At 45.9% G+C, this 11,441-nt stretch overlaps 1 protein-coding gene across 4 annotated transcripts; it reads right to left on the bottom strand.

Annotated features, from left to right (window-relative positions):
* Positions 1-5,754: 5,754 nt before the first annotated feature.
* LOC125406456 (glutathione S-transferase Mu 1) lies at positions 5,755-11,441 on the bottom strand. 4 transcript variants are annotated; one of them, XM_087897654.1, is made up of 8 exons: positions 11,267-11,441; positions 10,893-10,968; positions 10,429-10,493; positions 10,057-10,138; positions 9,858-9,958; positions 8,591-8,686; positions 8,397-8,507; positions 5,755-6,288 (listed from the first exon to the last, which is right to left on the bottom strand). In XM_087897654.1, the coding sequence occupies exons 1-8, from the start codon at positions 11,300-11,302 to the stop codon at positions 6,199-6,201; spliced, it is 657 nt and encodes a 218-aa protein (XP_087753780.1). In that variant the 5' UTR covers positions 11,303-11,441; the 3' UTR covers positions 5,755-6,198. The 4 variants fall into 4 exon arrangements, with proteins under 4 accessions (XP_087753780.1, XP_087753781.1, XP_087753782.1 ...); XM_087897655.1 differs by having other exon boundaries at positions 11,193-11,389; XM_087897656.1 differs by having other exon boundaries at positions 11,203-11,389.

The raw sequence follows: 11,441 nt of genomic DNA, 5'->3' as shown, positions 1-11,441 counted from the left end.
TTGTAAAAAACGCAATAGAATAAGAAAAATAAGCCACATAAAGATTAAAAATATACAGAGTCTGGATTATATATACTATTGTGCTTTCTTTGAATTTTTTTTTTACTGTGAATGAGCTAAGTACAGAGAGACATTTCATGGTACAGACTGTTAAACTAAACCAGCATATATACTCTAAAGGTATCTTGACTTCAAAATTTGGGTCTAAGAATATGTTTCTTAGGAAAAGAGGTTCTTCTTTTGTTTTCACAGATGAAAACCTGTGGAACCCTTTCAGACTAGTGTGGTTTCATAGACCCCCCCCCGAAAGACCTCTGTGAACACCCCCAAAAAATACTTTGTCCAACAAAAAGCAGGAAGAAGTTTAGAGATACTATGCCCAAGTTCCCCAAATATTGTTTGTAAATGTTTCTTTATTTTTAAAGGGGGATATGCTATAGATATTTGCACTGGTATGGATCTTGCTTTATTGATACAAATTTAATGTCAATTTTATTATACTGTGTATATGAATTTCTGCTCTTGATTAAGGTACTATGCTTGTGCAGCTTATTTAAAAATGTAATGTATAATTAAGAAATACAGGTTAATAGATACTCATCTATGGTAGTCAAGCATGTAGTCAAATTAGTTAGGTTTTCTAGATATATAGAGATACATTTCAGTTAGATAGACATCCTTCAAATCTTTCAGAGACCTTCAGAATATGGCATTTAAAATGTTTAAGAACTTAGGACTTTTCATGACAGTGAGACACATCGTTCCTGGCAGCACCAAGCTACTTCAAGAGGATGATGGGCATCAAAGAGGCTCTTCATGGAGTTTGCTAGCTATTTGGGCAAGAAACTGCTATTGCCTGGACTGCTTGATGTTAGGCTATATGAACTGGACATGCAGGACCCACAGAGAAATGACTGCTGAACTTGCCTAAAGGTGAGACCATTCTTCAGGGTTTTTGCTTCATTAAAGAATAGAAAGAGTCTGCCAGACATTCTGCAGGACACAGAATAATGTGACTGACAAACTGCATATAGGCAAAACTGTCTTTGAAATTTCCTGCTTCATGGAAAAGTCTGCTGGACACTATGGGCCTATAGGCTGAAGATGGATGCCCCAGTGTTACAGAAGAATTAACCCATTTCCATTATTTTATATTATACCATAAGGTTTGTGGCCTACGGGCAAGGTTCCAACAGGCAGCTCACATCTTTATTCTCTGGCAGCTACATGGCATCTCCTGGCTCTTCCTTCTTTCTCCAAGCATTCAGTTTAGTTTTCTCCACCTAGCTCTATTCTGCCCTATCACAGGCCAAGTCAGCTTCTTTATTCATTAATCAATAAAAGCAACACATATACAGAAGGACCTCCCACACCACTCATCAGTTTAAAAAAAAATGATGTCATGAAATTTGAAGGCAAATGGATGGAACTAGAAAAAAAAATCATCCCAAATGAGATTGCCCAGACCCAAAAAGATAAATATGATATGTATTCACTTGGGTGTTGTTGTAGAATATTATTTTAAGATGTCTTCCATTTGTTTATGCTGTCAAGCATCTGTTTAATAATGCAAAGATGTGTTGAATTCTTTTATGGTACATTTGTTTAACTCTGTGAAGCTGTGTTTCTTTGCCTGTCTAAAACACCTGTTTGGTCTAATAAAGAGCTGAGGACTGGCAGGCAGAGACAATAAATGGGAGGAGAAATCTGAAGGCATAAAAACTCAAGAAATGAAGCCAGAAAAGAAAAGGTCAGCCACCCAGCCACACAGCCAGACATGGAATAAGAAGGAAAGAAAAGATACACAGAAATAAAGGTAAAGGCCCCAGAGTCAAAAGATAATGGGATAATTTAAGAAAAGCTAGCTAGAAATAAGCCAAATTGCCGGGCAGTGATGGTGCACATCTTTAATCCCAACACTTAGGAGGCAGAGGCGGGAGAATCTTCGTGAGTTCGAGGCCAGCCTGATCTACAAGAGCTAGTTCCAGGACAGGCTCCAAAGCTACAGAGAAACCCTGTCTCGAAAAAAAAAAACAAAAGAAAAAAGAAAGAAAGAAAAAGAGAAAGAAAGGAAGAAAGAAAGGAAGGAAGGAAGAAAGAAGCCAAATTAATGACAGGCAATCATAAGAAAGAATCAGTTTCTATGTGTTAATTTAGGAGTTGGGTGGTGGGCCCCTCAAAGAGCAAAGAATAAAGAGTAAAAACCAACAGCAACAATGTGTAGATATTAACTATTAAATAAATGATAACCAACCTACAATCCATAGACCGAGAGAGGTGAGATACTGGGGAGGTTACTGGGGATAGGGGGCTTGAATCTTGCTTAGATGTGGAAATAGAATAGATTTTATGGGTGGAACGAGAGGGGACAGGTGGGAACAGGAGCAGGAGAATCAGGTGGAGAGGGAGAGGAAGTTGGGGTTGAGTGAGGGAATATGGGGAGAGACGGTTGGAACTTAGGGGCAGTTGATGGATGGTATGGAAACCTAGTGCAGTGTAAATGTCCTAAAAATATATGAAAGCAATCCTAATTAGGTCTTCTAATAATGGGGTCTACAGACTATCTCTTGTCATCAAACAAGGCTTCTAGTACCAGAACTGGCTTGCATTCGATTGAGTTGTTGGCCAAGAGAGTTCCATGAAAATCCCCAAACAACCCAGGCTTTTGCTAAGACAATGGGTTACTCTCTGCAAACCAACAGTCGCAAAAGCAGGGCTTCTTTGTGAAGGACAACACCCACACAACTCACTGAACATGAAGGAGTCAAGCTGGTGCCTACATGGAGCTTTCACCCCTGTGTTCTAATGTTCTTTGTGTGGGGAGATACTCTGGAAGCTACCAAAGAAAAATGTAAACACCAGCTCAGCCACAAATTCTTTGACCTACAGTGTGCCCTCCTGCAAGACATGCTAGGGCAATGGTGGCAAAGAACCTGTTGGAGCAGTCAACCAATGTTTGATCTGACTTAAGACCCACTCCACAAGACAGAACCTATTACCCGACACTGCTAGGGTGACCAGAATCAGAAACGAGATAGCCCAAGACCTAGTGTAAAAACAAACATTGGTCTAAAAAAGAAAGAATCAATAAAATGGCCCCTACTGATATTTTGCTATAGCCTTAAATCTGTGTCTTAGTTAGTCATCATCAGAAAAATTTCCTCCTGCAGCAGACAGGATGAGATGCAGAGACCCACAGTCAGACACGACATGGAGAGTCCTTGGAACACGCAGCTCTGTATGGGATGTCTCCATGGAATTTCTTCCCTCAGAGATAAGGGAACCACACAGAAGAGGAGGTAGAAAGAGTGTAAGAGTCAGAAAGGAGGGAGAACACCAGAAGAACGGGCCCTCTGAATAAACAGTCAAAGGCTCATATAAACTCACAGAGACTGAAACAAGTACAGGATCTTCACTCGTCTTCACTAGGTCCTTTTCGAACATATTACAGCTTTTTAGTTTAGTATTTTTATGAGGCTCTTGAGTATGTGAACGAGTGGGTCTCTGGGTGAAGCAACACTCAGGAACAAGCAACTATATCCACTCCCACACAGTAATTCCTCCAGAACTGCAGGGGAGCGCCATGAAGGATCCACTGAGCTTTCTACAGAAGTACTCTGTGAGGAAAAAAATGTTCAGCCACTCCCTACACGTCACTGCCAGTGACTTCACTAGGACCTGTCTGGGGAAGGCCAAAGGAGACTGCATGAGTGCCTGGTGATTTTCATGGGGCCAAGGCAGCAGTGACAGAGGTAGCCATAGCAACAGTTCCTTAAAAATGCTTATACATTTTTTCAAACTTCCCAAGCTCCTCCTGACGATCAGCTGAATGCAATGTACAAGCAGACAGGTCATTTTCTCCTTTGAGACCCAGAACACATTGAGAGATCCACAAGCACAAAGGAAGCTAGCTTACTTTCTTTCCGGCACACCTTACTCATTGATGGACATGATCGGTTTTTTCTATGTGAGGTGGAAAGGGTACGGAATCAATAGCACATAGACACTATATTCTAGAGAGATGAATTATATGGGGGATTATAGAGGCATTTCATTTGTATTTTAATAAATAAAGCTGACCTGAAGATCAGAGAGTAAAATAGCCCCACTGGTCAGACTTACAGAGCAGGCAATGGTAATATGTATCTTTAATCCCAGTAGCCAAACTAGCTTGCCATAAAAAACGGGCAATGCATGCCTTTAATCTCAGTAGGGCATGTCTTTAATTCTAGCCCTAGAGAGGATTATATGACAGGAGGAGACAGCTCTCACACACAGTCTCATTCTGAGATTCCAGGAGGCAGGATTGCCATTTCAGACTGAGATAGAGGTAAGAGCCAGTGGCTGGCTGGTCTGCTTTTCTGACCTTCAGGTTGAACCCCAGTTTCTCTCTCTGGTTTTTCATTATCGTGATTAAGGGGTTATGTGAGTATGCACGTGCTGTTTGTCATGGGAAGATGTTCCTGTGACTGTTACCCCATGATCTTCCCATTGCAAAAGGAAAAGTCAGAAAGTCCATGATGTATTCAGTCCAGACCTGACAAGACAGGAGACACTGAGAAACACCCAGGTCATGACAGAGCAAAAGGAAAGCAGAGGACCAGGCCAGGAGATGATGGACTTCTGGAAATGACAGAAGGAATTCACTTGTCCATATGGCTTATTTTAATTTTATTTTGTATTATGGATGTTTTTAAATTTTTTATTTATTTTATGTGTATATACATTTTGCCTGTATGTGTCTGTAAGCACCATATGCATGCAGTACACAGAGAGGCAGATCCCCAAACTTGAGACCCAGACCATGGTTAGCTACCATGTGGCTACTAGGAACCAAACCAGGGTCCTCCGGAAGAGGAGCCTGAGTTCTGAATCTCTGTGCCACCTCTGCAGCCCCCAAACTAGAATCTGATTAAAGCAGACTTAGCTCTTAATCAGTTCTCCATGAAGTGAATGAATTATCCTATGTTAAACAGCTCCACTGACAGGAAGAGTTATCGACATTAGAGGATGTATAAATAATAATTATCTGAGAGTTATGGTATATTCAGTTCTGTTTCCCCAGATGGATAAAAAAAAAAAAAAAAGGATTAACGAAGAATAAGCGTCCCCATACCAGCAGAGCTTCAAGCCGGCTTCAAAAGGACATCAGAAACCCAGTAAAGACAATATAATAGACACCTAATATTGACAAGGTCAATTGTGAGGTAGAGAGAACATTCTGGGTCCCTGCTGGGCGCTCCCACCAGCCTCATCATCACTCACTGAGACCCGTAGCTGTGTTCACAGTTCAAAGTCCCAGTGTGCTGGAGTAGAGGAGATTCTAGGCAAACACACTTCATTCTCTAACACAGTGGTTCTCAACCTCCCTAATGCTGTGACCCTTTAATAATGCTGTGGCCCTTTAATACAGTTCCTCATGTTGTGGGGACCACCAACCATAAAAGTATTTCATTGCTACCTCATAACTATAATTTTGCTACTGTTACGAATCATAATGTAGATATCTAATATTCAGGATATCTGATATGTGACCCTGTGAAAGGGTCCCTCAAGTACCCAAAGGAGTCACAACACACAGGTTGAGAACAGCTGCCTAGCGAGCTTTGTGCCCACTGTGAGGGTCTTGGATTACGAGCAAGATATTTCAAATTCCTTCCAGTCTCATTAGACTCCTCAGAGGCGGGCACTACAGGCTCAGAGCTCAGACTCTTGGAAGCAGCTGTGACACTTGGGAAGTCCAAAAAGAAAAAGTGTGTTTCAGGCTTTATTTATTATTTATTATTATATATTTATTATTTATTATTATTCATTTATTATTCAGAGCAAGTATGTTTCAGGCTTTATTGGAGATGAGACAGCCTGGGGGAGCCCGGCCACTGGGGAACTTGAAACAGTATTGACCTATAGGGTAATTCTAGGGAGCAGAGCGCAGGGCAGACATCAAATCACAGAAGAGGACTGTGTGGTTGGTTGGGGCACAAATGAAGATGGGGCGTTGACTAAAGGAAGCAGGGAGATGAAGACTGCAAGGGCTTGACTAGGTTAAGAACTGAGGAGACAAAGCCGGAGAAGGGTTTGGGAAGGAGAAGGAAGTGGGAACAGGGAGGCAGCAGTGCAGAAGGACAGCTGTCTCCAGGGCCTGGAGGACCCCTAGCATAGACAGGTCCCCCTTATAACAGCCAGCATAGCGGGGGTCTACTTGTTACACCAGTGCGCTATTTTTAAGAATATAGGTATCCGGAGGAAGCGACTGGTCTTCATGTAGGCAGAGATCTTCTTCAGGCCCTGCAGAATGGGAAGGACACAGCAGGAGCTCAGTCTGCAGCCCACTGAGAGGAGCAGTCCCAAGCCAGGAGCAACCTTTGTTTTGGCCTCAGGCTGTAACACCCTGCAGACTGCTTAGCTCCCAGCCCTGGCAAAAGGGCTCTTTCATAGCCACTATTAAAGGGGAGACTGGATCCTGTGCAAGTGGTTTTATAACCACTAAAAATTACAGTGTAGGTTCAGAAAACCCACCCATCAATCCTGCATGATCAGTTATCAGGGAGGAACCTGAGGTCCAGAGAGGGTGAGCAGCTTCTTAGCTCACACAGCTAGTGAAACAGGGCTGGATTCAAGCTGCCCCACAAAACTCTCCTGTGTGCTCTCTCTTGCTCTCTTGCTTGCTTTCTCCCTTGCTCTGTCTCTGTTGGTCTCTGTGTCTCTCTCTCTTTGTCTCTCTCTCTCTCCTCCTCCTCCTCCTCATCCTCTACTTCCCTCCTTCCCTCCCTCCTACTTCTCTCCCTCCTCCCTCTCTCTCCCCTCTCTACTCAGCTGCCCTCCAGAGGAGACCCTGTCCCAATCTCTGCATGAACATGATCCTACTCCTGCGGTCACTCTTTTTAACCTGTATTTGCACACGGGGGAGGGATCTACAGGATAAAAGAACTGAAAAACTTGACTGTATGTATTTAGGAAGACAGCCAAGCACCCAGTGATTTCAGCAAATCATTCAAGAAAAGGAACATCAAGATGACAGCCCACAGAGAAAGCTGAACTGCATTCTAATCAGCGTCCTGAGAGCAGAATTAACAGCTCTCTATCTGGTGCCCAGTACAGTGTTACTGCACCCTGAATGTCCTCATCTCCCCTGCTAATGCAGGGACCGCTCCGTGTGACTGTATAATGTGCTGTAAACCATACTCCAAGCTGGAGAATACACAGACAATTCCAGGGGGTGTAAAGAGATCCACAACCAACTAGACACAAGCTGGGCCAAGGGGCCTTGTGTTTTTCCACTCGCCCGCCCTAGAGCCATGCCAACTATTGCACAGTTCCCAAGGGTACCCAGCCTGGACCAGAACCAAAGCTTATGAGAGCTGGCTGAGAGAGATTGGAGATTTAGCTCAGTGGTAGGGCATTTGCCTAGCAAGGCCCTGCATTCAGTCCTCAGTTCAGGGGAAAGAGAAAAAGTTAACTGAGAAAGTACATCCCTTGATAAGGAACGGACAAGGTCAACAGATTGCAGGTTAAACAAAATCTTTGGATCAATGTCTCCAATTCCCAGATGTCTGAACGATTCAAGTCTGACGTAGGTGTGGTTCAAGCTGGGTTCAGCAGCCCTGGGGAGTATCGCGAGCATCTCACAGCCTGGCTTTCTACAGCTCTCTGCCTACTCGGTCCCCAGATGGAGGTATTTTGCATGCCCTCTGAGGCCCAACATGAACCTCATATAGAGAAGGCTGTCAGAGAATAATAGTGGAGAGAAAGAATTTGACCCCATTTCAGACAGGACCTGTGATGTGAAGGAGATTGGAAGGGAGGAAACCAGAATGCAGCAGCAGTAGCTCACCCTCACGATAAATGTCCCCAACAGGGTGGGCACACACGTGTCCACTCAGTGAGGCACCAACTGCGACTCTGGGCTCTCAGTGGTCTGCAGATGAGGTCTGGACTCTCTCACAGGTGGTGTGTCACCTCAGTCCTGCATGTCTCACTTTCCTAATGCCAAGAACCACATACTATTGACATGCTCTGCCCTGCCAAGGATCCTAAACAGGAAACTGAGTCTGCATGGGTGGGGGTGAGCAGGGCTGAAGCTTTTTCTTTTGACACAGAACAGGGACAGTGACCGAATGCTGACCCAGAGAGAGATATGGAGCCCAGTACAGTGTCTGCTGGTACTGAGACCATGAACAAATGAATACCCTCTACAGAGTCAGATCCCTCATCTGTCCGATGGGACTCAGAATCGCATCAGCATTTGGGGATTTTGAAGTGATAAATGTTGCCCCATATGGGTCCGGAAAGAAAGCTCAAAAAGCCCTAGTTATTGTCCTTTTGCCTCAGAAATAGAAAAGCATTGTGGAAGAGAGGAAGAAGACCGCTCAAAGGAAGCAGGATCAGGACATCACCTCAAAGCGGGCCAAGAAGTCCTTCAGGTTGGGGAAGGCATCCAGACATTTGGGCTCAAGTAAGCGGTACTGGTCAAGAATATCATAAGCGAGGAAATCCACATAGGTGATCTGCAGGAATTGAGGGTCAGTGAGATAGGATCTGGTAGCCTGGGAAGAAAGGTGGCTCCTTCCCCCCACCTCCCTCTCTTTACCTTGTCCCCAGCAAACCATGGCCGCTTGCCCAAGAACTCCGAGTAGAGCTTCATCTTCTCGGGGATGGTCTTCAAGAACTCTGGCTTCTGCTTCTCCTGAGACAGAAAACAGACATCACCACCCTTAGGCTCAGGCTCCCAGCAGGGAGCTTGGGCTCCCAGAACAGTGCAAGAGAAGAGACACCTTCCCAGCAACGGGCCAGGTCTGTGCCTGGGCTTCCAGTTAACACGCCACTATTTTATTGGGGGCAGAATTCATGTCAGATGTGATGGAAAGTCAGACAGGAATTTCACTGTCCCTGAAATCTGAAGTCCAAGCCAGGTGCTGTGAGTGACACCCAGGGCCTCCTGACGATCTTGCATGTCCTGGCTCAGAGATCCAGTGGAACCACAGATACAAAGACCATAAAGAGGAGGCAGTTATACTAGGCTGGGGGTTGGGGGGGGCGGGCATGAGAACAGATCACACGTGTGAGGAGCTTGCATCAGTGTCGAGCAGTGATTAATACTGAAAGGAAGAAGGCTAAGCAGTCCTCTGGCTGACCCTGAGTGGCCTATTAGGAAGATGTCCTGACTTCTATTGATACCTAAGGCAGAAGAACAATGGGTAGATGTGTGAAACCAGTGTGCATATATGACCTACTTGCATCATTTGGTGAATCACTGCTGCTTGTTGGGGGGGGGGGGCTTATTGATGTTAAGGGTCTTTCTCAATCACTGACCACCTTCTTTTTTTAGAGACAGGGCCTTTCATTGAATCTAGAGCTCACAGACTGGCTGTATTCATTGGCCAGCAGGCCCCTCCTGTTTCTCCCCCAGAACGCTATGATTATAAGAACAGGCTGGCAAACACAGACTTTTTGTGGTGCTAAGGATCTATACTAAAGCCCTCACAGCAAGTACTTTTAACCACCAGGGCATCCTCATATCCTCCAACTTTATCCTGAAGACTCTTACGAACACTGGGTAAGATGACACATGGAATCGGCAGAAGGACAGACACGGCAGAGATGTACAACTACATAATGGACTTAGATCCACTGTTCACCTGCAGAATCTCAACCATATCTTACAGGTTACTCTAGTAGTGATAGTTTCACAGTGTCAGTGTGCTGTCTCGCTGGGTTATGAGGGTCATTCTGCTGGTAAGAGAGGAGAGCTTGGAGAATCAGTAACAGTTCATTCACTGAAGGAGGAGGCTGCAGATCTGAATGCAAGCCTTTAAGTCCTGCTGCCAACCCTGTCTGCTCCACCACGGGCAACTCACAAAGTCAGGGTTGTAACATAGCATGATGAGCTGCATGCGGGTGTCCATGACCTGGTTCTCCACAATGTCGGCACAAATTCTCTCCTGCTCTGTCTCCCCGCCTGCAGCACACACAGTACAGAGTCACCCTTAGCCTCTCACCCCAGTCCAGACAAGGAGATTGTCCCCCATGCCCCACCCTGTAGCCAGCCCCACTCACACAGGTTGTGCTTGCGGGCAATGTAGCGCAGGATGGCGTTGCTCTGGGTGATCTTGTGGGACCCGTCAATTAAGTAGGGCAGCTGGAAAGACAAGCAGGGATGGTCAGATGGAATATGGGGACCCTGCATCCTTCTCTGGGTGAGGACAGACAGGGGGCTTGTCACTCAGTGTGTCTGACATGGGAAACCCTCCACGAGCACAGTGCACACTGAATGGAAGAGCCGGGACACAGCTCATCACAGACACACTGTGCAGCCACCAGGAACGGGAGCAGGAGAGCTGAAGCTCTGACCCCAAAACCCCTCAGCCAGACAAGGAGATGAGGTGAGGACGCCACGCCTTCCCCAAACCTCCCCTTCCCTGCACCTACATTGGGAAAGTCCAGGCCCAGCTTGAACTTCTCATTCAGCCACTGGCTTCGGTCAAAGTCGGGAGCTGTAGACAAGAGGATGAGAAAAGCAGTCAGCCCAGTGCCCACCCTACTCCTGGTATTGGACCAGGAGAAACAACCCCTGAGGCAGGGGAATCCGCAACCCCCCACAGAGTCACTGCCCAAGATGGAGGAGAGGGAAACAAACAACTGGTAATAAGAGGAGCCTGGACCCAATAGGACCCCAATACTGCACCCGGCCTAAATATGAAAACAGATGCACCAGGAGTTTCATTCTCAGGGTTCTGTACTGGAAAACCAAACTGCATCCCCAAATAAGTTTCTGTAAGCAGCAGTCTCTAGCTTCAACGGTAGGACGGCTGCAGGTCTGAGGAATAAGGCATGAGCTAATGGACATCAATGAGCAAAGGGAAGCAGGTGACTGACCAGGAAGGTGTCATTACCGTCCCCCATGGTGTATCTCTTCTCCTCATAGCTTGAGTCTGTGTATTCCAGGAGCAGGCGAATGGGGTGTGTCAGCTGAGAGAGATCAGAAACAGAGGTGAGAAATAATGGGGACCTTGCTGTATGACTTCGTCTTCTCTAATTGTGACCACACATTGCACAAATACAACCACCATGCAACGTGCATACCTACGCGTGCTGCACCACCACCACCACCGCCGCCACACACACACAGACTCCCATAAACTCCTGAGCGCCAAGAGCTACTGGCAGAAGATTCTAGGGGAGGTGGAGAGTACCGAGGAGCACCTCTCTGCTAGAAAGACCCCGCTGTTATGAACTTCCTGCTTCACATCCCAGTCTCCTCTCTTACACCGCGGACATTCCAGTATCCCAGGATCATAGGCATAGTGCTGGTGGTAGCCTTCTCAAACTGTCTTCAGTAAGGTAGACGTGGGTCTTCGGACAAGCTGTGACTTTATGCAGACTCACAGGGAGACAGAGGACGACAAATCAGCGGGTCCCGCCCCACTCTGCACCAATCCCAG

The sequence above is a fragment of the Myodes glareolus genome, chromosome 17 (assembly GCF_982192425.1).
Source record: "Myodes glareolus chromosome 17, mMyoGla1.1, whole genome shotgun sequence".
NCBI classification, from domain to species: Eukaryota; Metazoa; Chordata; class Mammalia; order Rodentia; family Cricetidae; genus Myodes; species Myodes glareolus.
Note: the sequence above shows the minus strand (reverse complement) of the source record. Positions and strands in the feature narration are given on the sequence as shown.

Coding starts and splice junctions, on each gene's coding strand:
- LOC125406456 (XM_087897654.1), bottom strand. CDS start 11,302: ATGCCTATGATCCTGGGATACTGGAATGTCCGCGGT. Junction 10,139..10,428: donor TGGGCCTGGACTTTCCCAAT/GTAGGTGCAGGG, acceptor TTGTCTTTCCAG/CTGCCCTACTTAATTGACGG. Junction 9,959..10,056: donor TGCCCGCAAGCACAACCTGT/GTGAGTGGGGCT, acceptor TGTGTGCTGCAG/GCGGGGAGACAGAGCAGGAG.